The sequence below is a fragment of the Chelonia mydas genome, chromosome 3 (genome assembly GCF_015237465.2).
Source record: "Chelonia mydas isolate rCheMyd1 chromosome 3, rCheMyd1.pri.v2, whole genome shotgun sequence".
Lineage (NCBI taxonomy): Eukaryota > Metazoa > Chordata > Testudines > Cheloniidae > Chelonia > Chelonia mydas.
The window spans coordinates 10,773,164-10,796,901 of NC_057851.1; the positions used below are offsets into that span (position 1 = coordinate 10,773,164).

General features: G+C 46.9%; 1 protein-coding gene across 1 annotated transcript; it reads left to right on the plus strand.

Annotated features, from left to right (window-relative positions):
- Positions 1-5,164: 5,164 nt before the first annotated feature.
- Positions 5,165-10,089, plus strand: IL17A (interleukin 17A). Its single transcript, XM_007061722.4, has 3 exons — positions 5,165-5,191; positions 8,563-8,807; positions 9,772-10,089. Exons 1-3 carry the CDS (start codon positions 5,165-5,167, stop codon positions 10,007-10,009), a joined length of 510 nt encoding a protein of 169 aa, XP_007061784.3. The 3' UTR covers positions 10,010-10,089.
- Positions 10,090-23,738: the final 13,649 nt, after the last annotated feature.

The window sequence follows — 23,738 nt, forward strand, 5'->3', positions numbered from 1 at the left end:
TGGGCAGCTCTGCTAGGAAATTTTATGCATGGCCATGGGCGTGGTGGGCTCCCCCCAGGTCACAGCACAGAGACCACCATCACGCTTATCACCAATCTGCTTCCTGATGAGCGGCATGAGGAAGGATGGTTGAGTGCATAGGGTTGGGGTGTGCCCCCTAGGCCAGTGGTTTTCAAACTTTTTTTCTGGCGACCCAATTGAAGAAAACTGTTGATGCCCGCGGCCCATTGGAGCTGTGGATGAGGGTTTTGGGGCGTGGGAGGGGCTCCGGGCTGGGGCAGGGAGTTGGGGTGCCAGAGGAGGTCAGGGCTCTGGGCTTGGGGTGCAGGCTCTGGGGTGGGGCCGGGGATGAGGGGTTTGGGTTGCAGGAAGGGGCTCCAGGTTTGGGGGGGCTCAGGGCTGGGGTAGGGGATTGGGGTACAGGTTTGGGGCGCGGGCTTACCTCCGGTGACTCCTGGTTAGCGGCGCAGCTGGGGTGCAGAGGCAGGCTTGCTGCCTGTCCTGGCATCGCGGACCATGCTGCTCCCCAGAAGCGGCCAGCAGCAGGTCCGGCTCCTAGGTGGAGGTGCGCAAGCGGCTTCGCGTGGCTCTCGCTAACAGGCATCTCCCCCTCCTCCAGCTCCCATTGACCATTGCTCCCGGCAGGGGCAGCACGTGGAGCCCCATGCCTCCCCCCCGCCTAGGAGCCGGACCTGCTGGCTGCTTCCGGGATGCAGCGCGATGTCGGAACAGGAAGGGACTATCCTGCCTTAGCTGGGCAGCTTTGCCAATGGGACTTTTAATGGCCCAGTCAGCGATGCTGACCAGAGCGGCCATGACCCAGTGCCTTCCATTCCCAGAACTGGGTCGCGACCCACGGTTTGAAAACCACTATCGTAGGCAACTTGTTGTCAATTCCCCGCTCAGCTGCAGATTGCCTGGGTGGCCTTGGGTAAGTGACTTAATCTATGCTGTGCCTCAGTTCCCCAAATACTTCACGTGGCTGTTGTGAGGCCAAAATCCACAATGAGATGCGTGGATGATGGGGGCCATGTAAGTATCTAGACAGACAGAAAGCTTTAGAGGGGGTTCCTGGGCAACAGGGATGAGGTGCTTGTGAGGAGAGTTTGCAGGGCTCGTGATACGTCAGTTCAGTGGTTAAAGAGGGGCCCCGGTCTCCAGTGCAATCATCTGTCCACCGGCACCAAATTCACTAACCAAAGAAAAATACAATGCTAAGAAAATGAGCTGCCTAATGTAACTGTGATGGCTCTGGGATGAAACCCCGAGATAGGCGGCCTGGTGTCTGTTGCCGTTTCATGGCATGACAGTCTGTCACTTTCCCACTTCTTTTGAGGGGTTGGGATTTTTTTGAGCTTTCATTTCAAATCTGGGAAACCACCATAAATTCAAAACCAGTGATCCAAATCCAGGGTTCCTTGACCACATTTCTCTGTGTATTTTCAGTGCTGCCAGCCCGTCGCATGTGGAGTTAATGGCAGGTACATAAGCATTGCTTTTTAGTACTTCACATACTGTGATCCTTTACACTGTGTTTAATAAAAGCATGTACAGCAATGCTAAGATGAGTGCTTGCAAAAAATGGGCCCAAGCGTCTCATCCTGTAATGAGCTCTGTCCAGGAGTGAATGAGGATCCAGCCGGGGGAGCTCACAACACAATAGGTGTATGCTGAATGGAGTTGAATGGTTCTGTTTACTATAATGATCCAAGGATAATCTTGATTATCATACACATTGTAAGGAGAGTGATCACTTTAGATAAGCTATTACCAACAGGAGAGTAGGTTTGTGGGGGGGGAGAAAACCTGGATTTGTGCTGGAAATGGCCCAACTTGATTATCATACACATTGTAAGGAGAGGTTTCAGAGTAACGGCCGTGTTAGTCTGTGTTCGCAAAAAGAAAAGGAGGACTTGTGGCACCTTAGAGACTAACCAATTTATTTGAGCATAAGCTTTCGATGAAGTGAGCTGTAGCCACAAGTGCTCCTTTTCTTTTTGCCAAGGATGGCAGTCTTGAGGGCTTCTTTACTAGGATCCTCCATGCTGCCCTCTATGCATGGCGTGACCTTCCAATGCAGGGGCCCCAGGCCCATTCAGAACCCTTGCCCAGAAACACTAACCCAGGGCAAATGCCCTCTCAAGCACAATGTATGCATAAAGGGAAATTTACAAGGCTTTCTTGGTCATCCCCCGACCATCCCCAGCCCCTGAGGGATCGTATACCCGATCATAGAGTCAAAGAGGATGCACATGCTTTATTCTAACAAATTTTCAAGTATGTGTTTTGGATTTTTTGCAATATTCATGCATCTCCTAAATATGAATTAGAAGCAAAACCCTCCTGAGATCAACAACAACATTATTTAAGGTTGCCAAATCAAGCACTCAGAAAGTAGGAAATACAAGAGTTACGGTTGCTTGTACAAACTCAGTATGGTCCCCTTGTGCATGTACATTATGAAAAAGACTTTAATTATGTGATCACGTACTATTTTGCCCCACAGACTCTTGCCTCATTCCGTGTGAGGATAGATGAGTCATTCAATATTTCGATTTCTCCTCATTGTTCAGTGTGAACCCTGCCCAGAAGACTGAATCACTGAGTGCCTCCCGCGCTTCTCTAATCATCACAATAGTATCGGAGTGCTCACACAAACATCAATTCACATGTTTTTACAATCCCCGCTCTGAGATGAAGGGCTGGTATTATCCTCATTTGATAGATGGGGAACTGAAGCACAGGGAGCTTAAGGTCAAAAGCAGCCATACATTTTGAGTGCCCAGTTTGAAAGGTGCTTAGGGAACCTCATTTTTCAGGGTACTTATCATTGTATAGCCCTCTACATGGTCAAAACACAGGTCCCATTGCAGCTATGCGTGCTCAGCACTTCTGCAAATCAGACTGCAGGGTCTCAAGGCAGGTACCCAGACACACGCAGTTAGTAACCACCTGTAAAAAGTTTGGTTTAAGTGACTTGCCCAGCACCACACAGGAACTCTGGCAGAGGAAGGGATAGACTGCAGTTCTCCAGGACAGCATTTAACTGCCTTAATCATGAGACCATCCTTTCTCTTCCTGCAGTCTGCTGCCTTATTCACTGCACACCTTCCAGCTTCTGCAACAAAGGAGGATGGGGCCCTGCAGAGATGTTTCCTTCACTGCACAGTCCTGATTCATCCCCAGAGCAGGTCCATCCTGAGCACTGAATGAGGCAGAGGTCCTGGGAAAAAGAGTGCTATGTGACCATGTAACTAAAAACTGTATCATAATATGTATGCACAAGGGGGTGAATTAAGGTTGTACAAGTTCCTTGCCCAGCAAGTTCCAGTCTTTCCCCCTATCCAGTCTCCTTGCCCAACCATTCCCCGTTCCCAAGACACACTCCTGGCTCCTTGCCCTGCCAGTCCCAGTTCCCTGCCCTCCCAATCCATCTTTCTCCCCCTTGGCCTCCAGTCACCACCCACCCATGTTGCCCATCAGCTCCCAGTCTCCCTACCCAGGCTTCTTGTCCAATCGTGGTGTTTCCACCTCCCCTGGTGCCTTGTCCCAGTCTTTTTGCCCAGCCAGTCCCAGTTCTCCCTTTGCACTCTGGCTCCTTGTCAGATCTGTCTCTCCTCTCCCACCTCTTTCTCTGCATCCCACTGGTTCCCAGTTCCAGACTCTACAATGGCACCTCCTCCAATTTCAGTGTCCCCCCCCACCACTAGCTCCCAGTATCCCGCATTTCCATCCTCAGCTTCCAGTCCCAGTCTCCTTGCCCAGTCAATCCCACTCTCCTCCCAACACCCAATCCCACTTTCCTTCTCTCCCTCACACTAGCCACCAATCCCAGTCTTCCTCCACCCCAGCTTCTTGTCCCAATCTCCTTCCCACACCTTCCCCTCCTAGGTCCAGCTCTTGTCCCCTCTGCATTTGAACCAGGTGACTTCCTCTTCCACACTGCCTGGTTGCCAACAGAGAAGTCACTGAGAACATAGGAGAGGCAGGGTCCCTGCTCTCAGTTCTGGTGCCCGGCCCCACCTTGGTCCTGAGCAGCCATTATAGGGAAAGTCCAGCTTGTCCCATGTAGCCCTGAACTGGAAGGACCATACTTAATCACTTTGTGGGGATGCGCAGTCTGGTCAACGGTACTAGGACCTGAGAGAGGCTCCAACATGCACAGTGAGGACAGAATCTTCAGAGATTTTAACGGCTCAGCGCTGAGAAGTCTCTACTGAGCATGTGGGAATTGGGGTTTTTCAAAGGCTTATAATTTGGCCAAATTTGGGAGGATTTTCATGGGAACACCGAAAGGCACACCCCCTGACAAGTTTCAAGTCCTTGCCCCAAAATATAGGGGTCCAAGAGCTTTCCAAAGGAATTTTTTTATCATGGGCAAAACAAAATACTTTCTTCTCGTCTCAGAAATGAGTCAGGAATATAACCTAGTCCCCAGTGCCTTTAACCACAAGGGAACAGCCTTTCTTGTCTTGTAGCCTGCTGCCCCATGCACTGTCCAGCCTGGGCACAGAATGAGGCAGGGGACCGGTAGAGGAACTAGCAGGTGGTCATGTAGTTAAAGACTGTACTCTCATGCTCAGGTACATGGGCACTTAAAGTGGCACCAGCAATCTAACTTTTGAGTGCTTGACTTTGTGATCTTAATGTTCTTGTATGTAGATTTTTGTAGGCAGTATTTAGGTCTGTCTACATAGGTGCGTGTGTGTCTGTGGCGGACGCATAGAGAGAGAACTGACTAATATGAAGAAAGAAAAAAATGCTGACAACACAAGTGCAAAAACGGATGGCACCAGTCTACATCTCTTTCGGGCTATTTTATCTCTTATTTATCACTTTATCTGCATCTGAGCATTTGGTCTGGGATTCTGATATCTGGGTAGTCGGTTCATCACGTGTATTTTCCTTTCTGCCTCCCCCCCTGTGACAGCTTGAGGATGTGGCATAGAAAACGTCAAATGTCAGCTCTGCCTGACCCAGAACCGCAAGGAAGGGTGGAGAAGCCACATCTTCGCTGCAATGGAAATGATGGGAGTGATTGAAAACCCTTATAAAAAGGAGCTGTAGCTGGCTGATAGATATATTCGCAGTGAAAGACCTCCTGCGGAAGGATACTCACCTACTGCTTCAGACCGTCCAGCTCTGCAGCGGAAGAGAGATGGCCATGGCTTTTGCAAGACACCCCTCACTGGTGAGTACTTTTATTTAACCCAGGTGGCCACAAATCTCACTCCTTTGGACACCAAGGGCGAGGGTGACCATCCGTCCCATATTTAAAGGGACAGTCCCGTTTTTGGGGACTTTTTCTTATATAGGCGCCTATTGCCCCCAGCCCTCTGTCCCGTTTTTTCACAGTTGCTATCTGGTAACCCTACCAAGGGCCCACTTATGCCAGCGGTGCGTATGAGTGACTCCTCTTGCCTGCAGTGGGAGCTACTCACAGGCAGCATGATTAAGCCCTCAGGCAGTGGGACGAGTTTGGGATTTTCTTTAAAGCTTTCTCAGGTGGATTTAGGGCTGGTGAGAAGTGCTGGGTTGACAGCCCTGGGGACTTACCTCTGCCATTTCTCCACCAGACAGGGGCTACAGCACAAGCAGTGCAAGCTGCCCTTCGCTGTTTCAATAACCTACCCCAAGCCTGTTTTGAAAGGAGCCCTTCCGAGGGGGACAGGACTGTGCATTATTGTTATTTAGTTGTAATGACAGTGCCACTTACTGGTCCGGATTGGGAGTGGCACTGTATAAGTTCATTGACAGAGACAGTATTGGGACACTAGATGGGAAGGGCTCTGAGTGACTACAGAGAATTCTTTCCCAGGTGTCTGGCTGATGGATCTTGCCCGCATGCTCGGGATCAAATTAACCCCCATATTTGGGGTCAGGAAGGAATTTTCTCCTGGGTCAGATTGGAGGAGACCCTCAGTTATTTTCACCTTTCTCTGCAGCATGGGGCCTGGGTCACTTGCAAGTTCAAGCTAGTGTAAATGGTGGATTCTCTGTAACTTGAAATCTTTAAACCATGATTTGAGGATTTCAGTAACTCAGCCAGAGGTTAGGGGTCTATTCCAGCAGTGGGTGGATGAGGTTCCGTGGCCTGCAATGTGCAGCAGGTCAGACTTAGATGATCATGGTGGTCTCTACTAGCCTTAAAGTCTATGAGCCCCTGCCTCGACCAGCTTACAATCTAAGCAGACAAAGGCTGGGTGGGGAAAGAGAAGGTGAAAGGAAGGCGATTTGCCCAGGGACACAAAGCAGGTCAGTGTCAGAGCTGAGAACTGAACCCTGACTTTCAGCTCAGTGCCCTTATCCACTGATTTTTCAAAAGGGCTGCATACCCAGGGGAGTCAATGCGAGCCTGATGGAGCTACGCAAAGCTTCAGCGAGGCAGGCACCTCTTCCCGCAGTGCCGCCAAAGCCGCTCAGCTGTGACTGTCCCCCTGCTGGGTTGCCGGGCACGTTTAGTCCTTGGCACCTGCCTGGATGCTGTGTTGCCCCGCCACGCGGCTGTAACCTTTGACGAATGCGGGTTTGAATCCTGTCTTCAACAGGAATGTGTCTGGGTTTTCTCCTTCCACAGCCCGTGATGGCAGCAACACTCTTGCAATGTTCGCTATTTTGGTGCGTCAGAGTCTCAGCTTTTACTCCAAAGAAAAAGGGAGTGTCTAGCACAGCAAAGCTTGAGCACATGACACGAGTGCACCCCAACCGCCCCCCAAACCAGAAGCCAAATCAAAAGCAGCCAATAATAATCATTATTATTTTTAAAAAAATCTCATGATTGTCGGGGCCTGACCCGTGATTGCCGAGTGCTTTGGGATGGCAGGGCTGTCTTTGTGTGTGCCACAAAACCGCAGGATCCAGCTGGCACGATTGCCAACTCTGCCAAAGGCAGGCTGCGGGCTGGAAAAGAAGGGGGTAGTTCCTCCAGCTCCGGGCTCAGTTTCTTTGGCAGAGCAGTGCAGGAGGCCTCAGGGCTTGCAGGGGCTGTTTGAGGGCGGAGGGACTTTGGTAGAGCAGCCCCACGGCCAAGGATGTAGCCTAGCAGGGATGATTGCAGGTCAGGAATCCTGCAGGCTGGGGCAGGGCTGTAGGGAGGCCTGGGCTTGACAGAGCTGCGGATGCTACTTGCCAGTTAGAGCTGATGTGCTGGGGCAGAGAGGTGTGGAGGATACTTCGGCCTCTCTGAAGCTTAGCTTAACCTTGAGCATCTAAATTAGGCCCTCCCTGATGGCTGGGACACTTTGGAGAACCAGGTCCCACAGTGTGGGTTTAAAAGCTTAGCATTGTACTCCCCTTTTTGAAAGCTTCAGCCAAGAGAGAACGCGCAGCATTCCTCAGGTGCCCGCGTGTGATATAACCTTCCCAGGAGTGATTCGATCGCCTGAATCTTCAGCCTTGAATCTCATCCAAACCTGTTCACCCAGTGCTCACTTCATGTCCTGGGCCATGTGTAGACATGGATCTGCAGAAAATCCCCCTGATCTAAACACCCCTGGACTTTGGGAAACTATCGGATAGGAACGATCCAGTCCTGGATCCAAATCCAACCGCTGTGGAGCTGGTTTTCTCTGAACCTACTTTTCTGCTTACCAGGGACAGAGATTTTCTTTGGCTGGTCTGTCTCTCATTGGCTTGGATTTGCTCCTTTGCCTTTACCCTGCTTAGAGCGCCACCATCTGATTCTGTTGATTGTCCTTAGCTTTGCTCCTTGTGATGGTGTCTGCCTCCCCCCTTGCTGGATTTCACTGTGCCCTCGTCCCCAGCATTTCCAATGTTTGGCTGTGTCCCTGGAGCCCCCTGCATGCACAGAGAGACCAGGGAAAATGGACTGGACTTTGCATTGAAAAGTACTCTACCAGATGCAGTAAAAGGGAGTAGGGGAAAGGGAGAAGTGTAAAAGAGACTGGGACAATGCAAGTGGGCAGCTGTGGCCTTCTGGATCGAGCTAGGGAGTCAAGCATCCTGGATTCTATTTCTGCCAGCGCTGGCTTTGGGCAAGTCACTGTAGCCAAAATGTTCAAATGTGGGTGTCTAAAGTTAGGCACCTAAATCCATATTTAGGCTCCTAAGTGGCTCGATTTTGCAGAGGTGCGGAGCATCTAGCTGCTTCTCTTCCATATCCAGCCTTGTGCATCCTAGCTTGATAATAATCAACCCCCAAGAGCAGGACCTGTCATAGTTCTTAGAAGAGGCATCTCTGCTGAGTGCAAATATTTATTTTAAAGACAAAGATAACCGTAAACAAAGATTTTCTTGAAAACTCTGGGCTCTGTCCACCTTTGAATTGTCTTCCATTGGAAGCAGCATAAGCCTCTACTGCTGTGCTGGCCAGTATGTTATACCCAGCTGAGCTAGAGTTGCGGGTGAATGGTAACCATAATCCAGCGCTGATTCCCCGGGATGGATGAATTGGCCTTCACTCTAAATCACTGTTCACCGCTTGTGCTTTGCTCTTCCTTCACAAGAGATTCCCGAGTGAGGTGTCCCTGGAGCTTTTTGATGCCCTCGTCAGTTCCAAACTCTGATCTGAATAGAATCAAGAAAGATGTTTCTCTCTTTCAGTTCAGGACACTGCTGCTGGTGCTGATCCTGGTGCTCTCGGCTAAACCAGCCCGTGGGAGGGCTGTACGGACTGTACCCAACAAGGAAGGAGGCACTAATGAGAAAATGAGCGACGACTGCCCGACCCAAAAGAATTCCAGATTCCCTCTAAGTGTGAAAGTCAACATACACATCAGCAGCCCCAGTCATGCTATCAGAATGGCTCATGATGTCAGAAACCGGTCTATATCTCCTTGGGATTACAGGTAACATGCACATCCCATTGGCTGGAAATGCACTGGCCACGCTGCACTGCACAATTATCTGTATGTTCCCATTGTGAACAAGAAGGTCGTTGCGTGCTTCCAGCATTTGCAAAGGGTATTGGGTGAATTTGCCATGGAACTCCACTAGGTGTCCTCAGCCAGAGCACTGCTACATTTATCTGGTACAGAGGAATTAAAAACACTCTCCTAAATTTTCAGCCATTTCTAGGAAATCACTCTAAACTAAATAGCATAGGGGGACTCCTTTTACCGTGTCTCCTAATGCGGATCAGTAGGCATGTAAGGGGGAAAAAGGATAAAAATATAAAATGAATAGAAGGAAGTACCTTTTGCACAGTGCATAATGAACCTAGGAAACTCACTGTTACAGGATATTCTAGCCTCTGTTGGAGACAGGATCATGGGCTAGATGGACCATTGGTCTGATCTTGTGTGGTCACTCCAATATTCCTATTCTCTGGGCAAATTTACAGTAAACATAGCCATGTCCAGACTAAGAATAGCATCTGTTTATTAAGTAGAATAAAATTACAAGGCCTATCAATCTGTTTGCTTCAGGCTAAAAATTGATCACAAGCTTAGGCTCATGAACTAGCCCCAAGATTGTATATTGTGTGGTTCCTAAGTGCATCATCTCTATGCTTCTCCAGAAACATCCATCACGGACCTCATTTGGAAATAGGGTGACCAGTTGTCCCAATTGTATAGGGACAGTCCCGATATTTGAGGCTTTGCCTTATATAGGGGCCTAATGCCCCCCATCCTCACCCTGATTTTTCACACTTGCTGTCTGGTCACTCCATTTGGAAATAGGTTATTGGGTGAGAATAAACACTGATCCGTTGAGTGATTCACAGAGGAGACTCAGACCCTGCCGCTCTGCATTGTCCTCCGAGGAATAGCAATTTCACAGAATTCATTCTCTTCGTGTCTTGATTCACAGCATGACCAAGGATCCCAACCGGTTCCCCGAAGTGATCGCCGAGGCCAAGTGCCGCCATTACAGCTGCGTGAACGCCTTGGGGCAGGAGGACTACAGCATGAACTCCGTCCCCATCCAGCAGGAGATCCTTGTTCTCCGACGGGAGCAGAGAGGCTGCCAGCACACCTACCGGCTGGAGAAGCAGCTCATCACCGTAGGCTGTACCTGCGCTGTGCCTGTTCTCCATCATCAGTCCTAAGAGGGTCAGGACAAGGAAGACACATGGACAGCTAGCCAATGTAACAAATGACGTGTAACAAATTCGTGACTACTCTGATCTGTCAGATCCTCATGAAATTTAACCTGAATTTCAATACAGAATTAGGGGTGGGGGTGGGGATTTTTTCCAGTGCTGATTATTAGTGTTATTAATTAATATTTACATTATGGTAGGGCCTCCAGGCTCTGATCATGGACCCCTTTGTGCTAGGTGCTGTACTGACATAAAAGTAGAAATGGACTATGCCCTGAAGAGCTTGAAGTCTAAGAAGACAAGCAACATACAAAAGGAAGGGAAGCAGGAGATGTAAATTCTGATTTGTGGGAGAGCACAGCTATGTTCCCAAATCATTTTGTGTGTGTACATGTCTGTATCTGACATAGAAAACTGAAAATCGATGTAAGACTAGCTCTACACTAGGAAGAGTTTGCCAGGACGCCCTCTCAGTGCTTTTGCCAGTATGGCTTATACTGGTTCAGCAAGGGAAATAAACTATACTGGCAAATGCATCTTTATGCTGATATAACTGCATCTATACTAGGGCTTTTTCTTATAGAAATATTGACACCCCCCCCAAAAAAAATCTCACCTCTAATTGACTTTGCTATTCCAGCAACTGTTTCTAGTGTAGCTCTGACTAAGAGACTTTGGGCCTGATTCTGATCTCATTTACACTGGTTTTATCCTGTTGTAACTCCTGTGATTAAGTGAGAGAAGTGGACCCACTGGCTTCTACTGGAGTTTAGCAATAAATATGATATAAATGAAAAACTCCGGGAGAAATGGCAAAGAACTGTTACATGTTTATATTTCTATTTATATGATCTATTTATATGACTATATTTATGGCCCTGTAAGTGCTCAGAGTATAAGGATGTTGTATCTGTTTATTTGTATTTATTCAATAAAGACAAGGACAGGTTCCTGTTTGCTACTGTTTTCTTTCTTTTAAAAAATGTTATTTTCCTGGCAGGGAAAGAAATCAGGCAACTAAAAGTTGTTAGTATTCCAGTAGGGACCTATAGATCCCAACTAAAACCAAGGCCCCGTGGTGCTAGATGTTGTACATACACATAGTAAGAGACAATCCCTGCCCTGAAATTATGGTCTAAATAGGTAATGCATGAAAATGATGGGATGGAAAAGAGAGGCTCAGAGACTTGCCCAAGGTCACACAGGAGGTCAGTGGCAGAGCTGGGAATAGACCCTAGGTCTTGTGAATCCAGTTCAGTGCCCTCGCACTCTGAATGACACTGCCTCTCACCTTCTCAGAAGCTGTGTTCAATATTACACTGATGTGAGGAGAATGTGAAGTAAATAGGTAGAGACTAAACAATAATAATTTGGCTTTTGGCCTTGCTTTTAGTTTCAACAGGCTAAACAAGCAAGCATTTTCCGAAGCCCTTCACACCAGTCAGGCTGTCCCTATAGGCCAAAATGATTCCTCCCCTCTTCCCCAACTACTGTTCTATATGCTGATCGAAACCCCTTCTTCTCCTAACCCCTAGCTCCACATGCCGATGGAGTTCCCTCTTTCGCCCCGCTCTTCTTGTCAAATTTAATTATACTTGTAATGCCCCTCCCTCCTCCGGTATCACCGTATTAGCCCCTTATTTTCAAGGCTACCAGCTTGCGACTTAGGTGTCCTGGCAGCTGCTTACCAGCCATGTCAAAGTGTGCAGCATGCTTGCCTTATAAGAGTACAGGCAGGTATGCTGGCTTGGGGTGTACTACGAGAGAAAGAGAGAGAGAGAAAAACTCCCATTGTGCCCTCTTCAACACAAGACCCACCAAACTCACTGCTACAGGATATTCTGGCCTCTGTCGGAGACAGGATCATGGGTAGATGGACCATTGGTCTGATCTTGTGTGGTCACTCCAATATTCCTATTCTCTGGGCACATTTACAGTTTAAGCGTCTTTATTTTTTCATCTCCTCTTGCCAGGGCCATGGCTGAGTAGAAATAGGATAAATTGACCCTCTGCATGACGCCCCTTGATTTTTAAAAGCCACAATCCGAAAGGTCGAAGGCCTTGATCCAAAGCCCCTTGAGGTCAGTGAAATGACTCCTGCTGACTACAATGGTGGCTTTGGCTCAGGACTGACATGAGGTAAACTGGATGGTTTGAGGTGTAAGGGTACGTCCACGCTGCAATTGGGAGGTGTGACTGCAGCAGGTGAGGACATACCCCCGCTAGCTTTGATCTCACTAGCTCGCTAAAGATAGCAGTGAAGTCACAGTGGCATGCACTAGCCGCCCCGCTATGATCCCTCCTGGAGCCCTGGGCATGTACTTGGGAGGCTAGCCTGAGCCGCAGCTTGTGCTGGTGCTACCATGGTTACCCTGCAGTTTTTAGTGTTGTAGCTGTGTTGGTCCCAGGATATGAGAAAGAGAAGGTAGGGGAGGTCCCTGCAGCATGTGAACCCCTTATGCTTAACCATCTAACCCTTTATTGCCCACTTCAGTTTAAGCAGTCTCCGACAGCCTTTGTGAACCTCTTTATGCTTAACAGTCTGTGTCCCACCTTGTAGTTAGTTCAGACACTGGTTACCTTCCCCAGACCTGAAGAAGAGCTCTGTGTAGTTTGGAAGCTTGTCCCTTCCACCAACAGCAGTTAGTCCAATAAAAACGACCTCGCTCACTTTTTCAGCCTGCTGTGTTTAGCAAGCTACTGTGCCTACAGATGCTTCCTTCACACCTTTGTGCTGCGAGACTCACAGCCATTCACGCCTGCAATTGTTACTTATTACATGAATTGCAATAATGTTACGAATAAAGAGGCACATTTTATGCACCTTGTCCAAAAAATATGCTAAACCTTCCTCCTTAAGGTTTTGGAATAAATTGATAAATTAAACAGTAATAAGTCACAGGTCCCGGCGGTACTCATCCAGGATGTCTGAGGGAATTCAAATATGAAACTGCAGAACTACTGACTGTGGTATGTAACATATTGCTTAAATCAGCCTCTGTACCAGATGATGGAGGATAGCTAATATGATGCCAAATTTTAAAAAAGGCTCCAGAGGTGATCCCGGCAACTACAGGCTGGTAAGCCTGACTTCAGCACTGGGCAAATTGGTTGAAACTATAGTAATGAAGAGAATTACCAGACTTATAGATGAACATGATTTTTTGGGGAAGAGTCAACATGGGAAATCAGACCTCACCAATCTATTATAATTCTTGGAGGGGGTCAACAAACATGTGGACAAAGATGAGCTGATGGATATAGTGTAACTTGCACTTTTAGAAAGCCTTTCACAAGGTCCCTCACCAAAGGCTGTTAAGCAAAGTAAGCAGTCATGGGATAATGGGGAAGGTCCTGTCATGGATCAGCAATTGGTTAAAAGACAGGAAACAAAGGGTAGGAATAAATGGTCAATTCTCAGAATGGAGAGAGGTAAATAGCGGTGACCCCCAGGGATCTGTTCTGGGAACAGCGCTGTTCAACATATTCATAAATGATCTGGAAAAATGGGTAAATGGTGAGGTTTCAAAGTTAGCAGATGATATACAATTATTTAAGACAGATAAGTCCAAAGCAGACTGTGAAGAGTTACAAAGGGATCTCACAAAACTAGGAACAGTAGTGGGGTGGTCACCCTGCTCCAGCCCTGAAGGGGTTAAAACCGCCCTGGGAGATGGCTGCCTGGGGGAGCCAATAGTAAAAGCAGCCCTGGAGAGGGCTGAGGCTGGGAACAGCTAGGCTGATTGGGGGAAGCAGCCACAGCTGTGGCCATGCCTCAATCAGGCCACAGCTGGCCCTTATAAGAGGGCTGTGGGCCAGAAGCCAGAGGAGTCTCATGCTAGCCCTGGAGTGGGAAGGGCTAGCTGCCTGGGGGCAAGGTACCCGAGGTGGAGCCGTGCTGGGGAAGGGGGAGCGAGCGAGCTAGCTCTAGCCTGGTTAAAATCCCAGGCTGCAGGCCTTGGTGAAGGCCTACAAAGGTACTGGGGCTGCAGAGGACCAGCCCAGAGGTAGGCAAAGGCAGCAGGTCCTACCCTTTGCCAGTGATGAGTGGCCATTACACTCCAGTCTGCCCCAGTGAGTGGGGGCTAGATGATGACTGGCAGTAGCCACTGAGGCAAGGGGGGTTTAGAGGGTTGGGGGTCCCCTGGGAGGGGAGACCCAGAGCGAGGGGGTACTGCTGGGGCAGAACCCCAAGGTAAGGGGCACTGGGGTCCAGGAGGGACACAGGGCCAGGGGCAGGTGAGGAGCCTGCAGAGGGCGCTCCCTACACTAGAGAGCTAATTCCCAGGCTGATCAGTAGGAGGCGCCCCGCCAGTGAGTTGGCGCTTCGCTACAGGAACAAAAGGGCAGATGAAATTCAATGTGTATAAGTGCAAAGTAATGCAAATTAGAAAACATAATCCCAGCAGTACATACAAAATGATGGGGTCTAAATTAGCTACTGCCACTCAGGAAAGGGATCTTGGAGTCATTGTGGATAGTTCTCTGAAAATGTCCACTCAATATTCAACAGCAGTCAAACAAGCTACCCAAATGTTAGGAACCATGAGGAAAGGGATAGATAATAAGACAGCAAATATGATAATGCCCCGATATAAATCCACAATAGGCCCACAGCTTGAATACTGCATGCAGTTCTGGTTATACCATCTCAAAAAATATGTATACGAGAATTGGAAAAGGTACCGCGAAGGGCAACAAAAATGATTAGGGTCAGTGCTTAATTTGTAATCAGAGAGGTGCTGGGCCTCAAGCATTTTTTTTTTTACTTTCATAACTGATGCAGCAAGCCCAGAGGTGCCGGGGCTATGTACTGCCAAACCTAGAGGTGCTGGGGTTCAGGCCTGCCACGCCCTGGCAAAAATTAAACATTGATTCGGGGTATGGAACAGCTTCTGTATGAGGAGAGATTAAAAAGACTGGGACTCTTCAGCTTGGAAAAGAGACTACTAGGGGGAGAGATGACAGAGTGCTATAAAATCATGAGTGGGGTGGGGAAAGTGAATAAGGAAATCTTATTTACTCCTTCACATAACGCAAGAGCCAGGAGTCACCTAATGAAATTAATAGGCAGCAGGTTTAAAACAAACAAAAGGAAGAATGTCTTCACGCAATTCACAATCAACCTGTGGAACTCATTGCCAGAGGATGTTGTGAAGGCCAATAGTAGAACTGGGTTAAAAAAAGGATTAGATAAGTTCTTGGCGGGTAGGTCCATTAATGGCTATTAGCTAAGATGATCAGGGTTACAACTCTATGGTGTGGGTGTCCTAAACCGCTAATTGCTAGAAACAGATGATCACTGTATAATTGCCCTGTTCTGTTCATTCCCGCTGAGGCACTTGGCGTTGGCCACTGTCAGAAGACAGGATACTGGGCTAGATGGACCTTTGGTCTGACCCAGTATATCTGCTCTTATGTTCTCCCTAAACCTTTGCGTTTTTGGAGTATTTCCTTTGTGTGATGCTTATTTCAGCACATGGCCCTGGGTGTGAAGCTGCCAGTTACAATCATGGGTCCTGATCCTGCAGTCAGACCCAAATTGTTTTAAGGGTCACGTTGATCCGATTGCAAGCTTGGGGCTATCATATGTATCATTGTATGTCCTACAGGAATTTGCAGGGGATCCCCCTGAATCTTCTGTGGGGCAGTAGCATATCCTACTCTTCACTGACTCATTTTCCTTTAATAATGAAACATTTTTACTCCGATTTGTAGTCTGGAAATAATCTGGTAATTAAGACTTGCTATTTATTGTTAATTATTATTAATTATTATTATTTGATTAGATTGTTGAGGGTTTGTATTTTAAAGTGTTATTCTTTTTTCTAGACATAGTGGGAGCTAGAGTCTTCCCTGGTGTAAATTCGTGTAGCTGTAACTTCAGTTTACGCCAGCTGTTTCCTTGTTTACATGGGGAAAGTTGCACCGGTTTTAAATGAAATCAGTTTTTAAACTGGTGTAAATCCCTGTGCTAATACTCTATCTTTGGTTTAGGAATAGTTAAACCAAAATTCTTCCCAATTGATTTAAGTTAAGCCAAAAATAGATAGAGAGAGAGAGAGAGAGAGAGAAGCCACTCTTAAACCAAAAGAGTGTCCATATAAGACTGTAACAAAATCAGTTTCAGTTCAGACTGGTGAAACTTTTTCATGCAGATAAACCCTGTCTTTTTCCCAGCTTATTACAAATCTGTGACCCAAACTTCTGGTTTGGAGCTCTCGTATTCTTCCGAATTGGAGATGAGGTAGGTCTGGGCGACTAACCTAGCCCTTGTCTAGTTTGCAGTGTGTTTCTCCTCCCTGGGGGTGGGGGGTGTGAGTGGGGTCTAGCCACACCAGTAAAAGACACTACTTTGATGTGACTAGAGGGGAAGCGTTTCTCATTCAGTTACAAAGCAAGGCGAACTCTGGTTGGCTGCGACAACAGAGCAGTTTCTTTATGACTGCCAAGCCCTTCATGTGGCGAGCACGTAAACCCACCAAGGCGTTCTGGCAGCTCCCCACATGATATGAGTTCCCTTGTTACAGTAACCCTCTGAGAGGGAAGCGAGCAGCATGCTGTGTACCAGTTATTGTTACTTAAGGTGACCTAAATTCTCTGCCTCCTGATAAGCCCTTTCTTGGTTGCCACCCCTGCTAATTTGCTGCTCTGGAATAAACAGCCCAAGGCTTTGTCTTAACACAGAGTTAAACTGGCTTTTAAATAATTTTAGATAAATTGATGCAAGTGCCTGTGTGGACACTCTTAATTCAATTTAACGTCTCAATTTAGCTCGAGCCAGCAACTTATTAACTTTAGCTAAATTGATATAAACCAGGTAATTAAGAGCATCCACACAGGGTTTTGGACTTGTCTAACTATACTGATTCAAAAGCACACCTTTAGTTAAACTAGAGCAAACCTGTGTGTAGATTGAGCCTGAACAGAACCAGTACCAAGGCTTATTTCATTCTAAAGAGACCATTTCCCTGGAGAGAGTTGGCTGAGCAATAGGACCATTTATCTGTGAACGATTATTTGATTTAAAAGCAAATGCCAAAATTTTCAATGACCTATTTGACTGGCTTTCGTTGCCAGGAATCTAACTAACCAAATGGCAGACAGACCTGTCATTGACTCCCTGTCAAGAACATAATTTCATCACCACCAGCATCAAATGAGTCCAATTCAAAATAGCTCTGCTTTTTTTCAAATTGCATCCACCTCAGCGGATCTTACAAAGCTAAGCCAGTGCTCCAGTGGTGTAAAGCAGCCCTTAAGCCAGTGGATCCAGGCCTCAGATGATCCCATGTCCTGTGGCACAGAGCTGCGGATGTGCAGAGACCACAGCCTGTCACGCTGATCAATATTGTCACTTTTCTTCCTTGTACTCCTCTGTCTGTCTGCATCCATCTGTTGTCTCTTATTTTACACTTAGACTGGAAGCCCTTTGGGACAGGGGCCATCTTTTTGTTCTGTGTTTGTACAGCACCTAGCACAAGGGGATCCTGATCCATGACTTGGACTCCTAACTGCTACAGAAATAGAAATAATAATAATAGGAGTTCGTAAGCCACCCTTCAAGCTGCAGCTACTGAAATTGCCCGTGGGGTCACAGGCAGCTAGTGAGCAGCCTTCAAGGACCTGACCAGTCCACAGTTAGTGTCAACACTGGGGAGCCACACAGGTACCATAAAACCATGTTGGTGCTTCCCCGCAACCCAAGCTGGACTGAACAGTCTTTGGCCAGATTTCAGTGTCGGGGCCTTTGCCTCTCTCCTTTCCACTTCTTATTCCTTCTGCTGGCCTGACACTGACTCTCCCTGTCCCTTCACACAGTCCTTCCTCCTTTGGTGTGAAAATCTCCTTCTTCTACAGCTCCTGCCACCTGGAACAGCCTTCCTCTACCCAGTCTCATGGACATCCCTTCGGCGCGTGGGACTATTCCACCCCAGTACTACCCCCAGACGATGGACCTATTGGAGTTGCCAGGAGATGCTAGGTCCAAAGCTAAAGGCCCTCCCCCTCCAACCCAGGCCGCAAGTAAATTCTGAGGAGCCCCAAAAGATGGAACTGCCTGGAGTGGCCTTCCTTTGTCATGGTCACCAGGCTGTTGTGTGTTATCTAAAGTTTGCAATCAGCCAGTGGTGAGATGGTATGGGTAGAGCATGTCAGATGATAGCATTCCTGAAGGTTTCATCATGACATAATCTTTAATTAAAGATTAATCATTAATTCCTGGAGACTCCAAGACAATCCTGGAGGGTTGGCAACCTGAAACCAGCTTCTTTATTCAGGCAAACTCAAATATATATCAGAGATCTCACCAAATTCCCCCTTGAGATTTTGGCCTTGATTTTCCGCTCATATCCAGCTTCTAAAGTATGTATCACATTTCCTCAGCCTAGCTCTCATCAACTGGCATTACATGACATAGCTCTATCTATCTATCTATCTACCTATCTATCTATCTACCTATCTGTCTATCATGACTCATCACTATAGTATCTGACCATCTTCCTTTTTTAACTGGGACTCAAAGTCATAGTTATCTGCTCCTTTGCTACATTAATAAAATCTCAAACCTTCCTTTCTGTTTGTCTTTAATCATTGATTTTTAATCACTTTTTAAGTTTAGCAGGGCTGCTGCTGCTGCTGAAATTTTACAAAGCTGACAGGAAACTCATGGACCCGAACTGGAAGGGAAGCCAATGCTGTGAACTGAGGCAAAAATCACACAGTCATAATTCCACCCCATGAGCTTAAATCAGGGAGAGACTGAAGTCTTTGAAAAAAATGGTGGTGGTCATTTATATTTTCAAAAGAAGGTGGTGGATGGACAGTTCTGGAGATGGATGTCCCTTATTCACAGAATGAGCCCTGACAGAGCAAGCTTTCCTATCTACCCATCCAATCCTGGAAGCACCATTTCTAGGCTAAAGAGAATAATGCAGCCTCCAACTCTCCTCAGTTCTTTACTTCAGACAGCGTCGACTATGGTCATGGAAGTTTGGCCACAGGAGACTGGAATGAAACCACTAAATGGCCATTAGATGGTAAAGTATCCGTTTATTTACATTTATTCGATAACATTTTGGGTGCATACTGAAATGAAAAGACAGACCTGTTTCTCATGGTGATGGAGGCCGTACGAGATTTTTGGATAGAATTGAAAAGAAATCCTTCCTGGTAGCAAAATAATCCAGGCAATCAAAAGTCGAGTTCAGTATTAGCGAAGAAACGTGCAATACCCAAGAAGCTTTCTGAACTCAGCAAGTGAGTACAACAGCAGCAGCAGGCAGGAATAGTCAATTGGGAATTTTTCCATGGAACTTTTTTTTGTCAGAAAATGTTGATCAACTAAACTAAAACTGGTTTCAGAGTAGCAGCCGTGTTAGTCTGTATTCACAAAAAGAAAAGGAGTACTTGTGGCACCTTAGAGACGAACAAATTTATTTGAGCATAAGCTTTCGTGAGCTGTAGCTCACTTCATCGGATGCATTCAGTGGAAAATACAGTGGGGAGATTTATATACACAGAGAACATGAAACAATGGGTGTTACCATACACACTGTAACGAGAGTGATCACTTAAGATGAGCTATTACCAGCAGCAGAACGGGGGGGGGGGGGGGGACACCTTTTGTAGTGATAATCAAGGTGAGCCATTTCCAGCAGTTGACAAGAACGTCTGAGGAATGGGGGCAGGGAATAAACATGGGGAAATAGTTTTACTTTGTGTAATGACCCATCCACTCCCAGTCTCTATTCAAGCCTAAGTTAATTGTATCCAGTTTGCAAATTAATTCCAATTCAGCAGTCTCTCGTTGAAGTCTGTTTTTGAAGTATTTTTGCTGAAGAATTGCAACTTTTAGGTCTGTAATCGAGTGACCAGAGAGATTGAAGTGTTCCACTAGCCATCACTTTCACCCCCAACTAAAACCTCTCCAACGCATCATCAAGGATATACAACCTATCCTGAAGGACGACCCATCACTCTCACAGATCTTGGGAGACAGGCCAGTCCTTGCTTACAGACAGCCCCGCAACCTGAAACAAATACTCACCAGCAACCTCACACCACACAACAGAACCACTAGCCCAGGACCCTATCCTTGCAACAAAGCCCATTGCCAACTGTGTCCACATATCTATTCAGGGGACACCATCATAGGGCCTAATCACATCAGCCACGCTATCAGAGGCTCGTTCACCTGCACATCTACCAATGTGATATATGCCATCATGTGCCAGCAATGCCCCTCTGCCATGGACATTGGCCAAACTGGACAGTCTCTACGTAAAAGAATAAATGGACACAAATCAGACGTCAAGAATGATAACATTCAAAAACCAGTTGGAGAACACTTCAATCTCTCTGGTCACTCGATTACAGACCTAAAAGTGGCAATTCTTCAACCAAAAAACTTCAAAAACAGACTTCAACGAGAGACTGCTGAATTGGAATTAATTTGCAAACTGGATACAATTAACTTAGGCTTGAATAGAGACTGGGAGTGGATGGGTCATTACACAAAGTAAAACTATTTCCCCATGTTTATTTCCCCCACCCCTTACCCCCCATTGTTCCTCAGACGTTCTTGTCAACTGCTGGAAATGGCCCACCTTGATTATCACTACAAAAGGTTTCCCCCCCGCCCCGCTCTCCTGCTGGTAATAGCTCACCTTAAGTGATCACTCTGGTTACAGTGTGTAAACCTGGTGCTAAATCATTTGTAGACGACCTGATTCTGGGTCAGGGTTTCGTGCGTAGCAGAGCAGCTATCTCGCTGCGATCTATTGAAAGTCAGCCTTTGACACAAGACTTTGCGGTGAGGAGAGCCGTTCACGTTGGGACCGGAGTGCGGACAGAAGGGAGCCGCCTCTTATCCCTTGCGCACCGCATGTTCGTGGGGAACCTGGTGCTAAATCATTCGTAGACAACCTGATTCTGGGTCAGGGTTTCGTGCGTAGCAGAGCAGCTATCTCACTGCGATCTATTGAAAGTCAGCCTTTGACACAAGACTTTGCGGTGAGGAGAGCCGTTCGCGTTGGGACCGGAGTGTGGACAGAAGGGAGCCGCCTCTCACCCCTTGCGCACCGCATGTTCGTGGGGAACCTGGTGCTAAATCACCCATTGTTTCATATTCTCTATGTATATAAATTTCCCCACTGTATTTTCCACTGAATGCATCCGATGAAGTGAGCTGTAGCTCATGAAAGCTTATGCTCAAATAAATTTGTTTGTCTCTAAGGTGCCACAAGTACTCCTTTTCTTTAAACTAAAACTGTTTGTGGAAATGTTTCAGTTTAGACTGAACTTTTGTTGGGAAAGGTGTGTCAGGTCAAGGATGGAGTGTTTGAAAACTTTTGTGGGGATGTGAAAACCGTTTCCCACCCAGCTCCACTAACGAGGCTTGGATTAAGATTTCATTATGCTGGCCGAGTGAGCTGTTAAGTGCTCCTGCTGTGAGTCATACACTGGGGAGCCTGACATGGGTATCTCTGCAGCTTGTAAATGGAGTGTTGACCAATGTAGACCAGAGTTGGGATGTCCTGAAGGGGAAAGGGGCTAAAGTCCATCACCAGCCCCTTGAGCCATTCAGTCACCATCTTGGATTAGAACATAAGAACGGCTATACTGGGTCAGACCAAAGGTCCGTCTAGCCCAGTATCCTGTCTTCTGACAGTGTCCAGTGCCGGGTGGGAGGGAGCCAACATGGTCCTTCCCACCCCACAAGCTGCAAAGCAAAAACTGTGGGTCAGCCAAAAGGCAGAGACAGAGAGAAAAGGCCATGGGAGAAAGGAGGTTGTAAATCTTATCGAACATAAGACTGAAAATAAGGGTGAACTGTCTGAGATGGTTTTTTGGCTAAAGTTGGTAATAGGCAATGACATCACGACTTTGTTAAAGGGTATAAAAAGTAAACACTTAAAGGGGTCATTGCTAACACCTGCCTGACCACATTGGCACTGACCAATATGGGTCTAAGCACCCCTGTGGCTAGCCTGTTTGTATGTCTCTTGATCAAATGCTTATAAAAGTTTTGTTACTGTTTGGATGTAGTAAATTGCATATTATTTAGGCTTGTTAGGCATGCTTAGAGCAATTGTATAAATACCATTTGATCTTTGGATTTAATAGAGGAATTTATGGTTAGATTAGTGTGGTGCAAATGCCCTGAATAAATAATAATAATTCCAACACCACCTACCATCCACACTGAAGAACCTCTGAGTTGGTTTTGGAGGTATTTTAAACCTGGGCTAGCTTTCGAGCCTGGAGTGTTAGTTACTCAGGCTCTGGTTTAACTTGGGCTGGGAATCTGCCCACTTTGCAGGCTAAAAGAAAAGGAGTACTTGTGGCACCTTAGAGACTAACCAATTTATTTGAGCATAAGCTTTCGTGAGCTACAGCTCACTTCATCGGATGCATACTGTGGAAAGTGTAGAAGATCTTTTTATATACACACAAAGCATGAAAAAATACCTCCTCCCATCCCACTCTCCTGCTGGTAATAGCTTATCTAAAGTGATCACTCTCCTTACAATGTGTATGATAATCAAGTTGGGCCACTTCCAGCACAAATCCAGGTTTTCTCACCCCCCCCCCGCCACACAAACCCACTCTCCTGCTGGTAATAGCTTATCTAAAGTGACCACTCTCCTTACAATGTGTATGATAATCAAGGAGGGCCATTTCCAGCACAAATCCAGGGTTCCACAAGAACGTCTGAGGAGGGGGGGGGGGGTAGGAAAAAACAAGGGGAAATAGGTTACCTTGCATAATGTCTCTATTCCCAGTCTCTATTCCCAGTCATAATGTCCCAGTCTCTATTCAAGCCTAAGTTAATTGTATCCAATTTGCAAATTAATTCCAATTCAACAGTTTCTTGCTGGAGTCTGGATTTGAAGTTTTTTTGTTGTAATATAGCAACTTTCATGTCTGTAATCGCGTGACCAGAGAGATTGAAGTGTTCTCCGACTGGTTTATGAATGTTATAATTCTTGACATCTGATTTGTGTCCATTTATTCTTTTACGTAGAGACTGTCCAGTTTGACCAATGTACATGGCAGAGGGGCATAGCTGGCACATGATGGCATATATCACATTGGTGGATGTGCAGGTGAACGAGCCCCTGATAGTGTGGCTGATGTTATTAGGCCCTGTGATGGTGTCCCCTGAATAGATATGTGGGCACAGTTGGCAACGGGCTTTGTTGCAAGGATAGGTTCCTGGGTTAGTGGTTCTGTTGTGTGGTATGTGGTGGCTGGTGAGTATTTGCTTCAGGTTGGGGGGCTGTCTGTAGGCAAGGACTGGCCTGTCTCCCAAGATTTGTGAGAGTGTTGGGTCATCCTTCAGGATAGGTTGTAGATCCTTAATAATGTGTTGGAGGGGTTTTAGTTGGGGGCTGAAGGTGACGGCTAGTGGCGTTCTGTTATTTTCTTTGTTAGGCCTGTCCTGTAGTAGGTGACTTCTGGGAACTCTTCTGGCTCTATCAATCTGTTTCTTCACTTCCGCAGGTGGGTATTGTAGTTGTAAGAATGCTTGATAGAGATCTTGTAGGTGTTTGTCTCTGTCTGAGGGGTTGGAGCAAATGCGGTTGTATCGCAGAGCTTGGCTGTAGACGATGGATCATGTGGTGTGGTCAGGGTGAAAGCTGGAGGCATGTAGGTAGGAATAGCAGTCAGTAGGTTTCCGGTATAGGGTGGTGTTTATGTGACCATCGTTAATTAGCACTGTAGTGTCCAG

What these genes read in the sequence shown, in the direction of transcription:
- IL17A (XM_007061722.4), top strand. Translation starts at nt 5,165, where the DNA reads ATGGCTTTTGCAAGACACCCCTCACTG. An exon ending in TTGCAAGACACCCCTCACTG is followed by an intron (nt 5,192 to 8,562) that starts GTGAGTACTTTT and finishes TCTCTCTTTCAG; the next exon opens with TTCAGGACACTGCTGCTGGT. An exon ending in ATATCTCCTTGGGATTACAG is followed by an intron (nt 8,808 to 9,771) that starts GTAACATGCACA and finishes CTTGATTCACAG; the next exon opens with CATGACCAAGGATCCCAACC.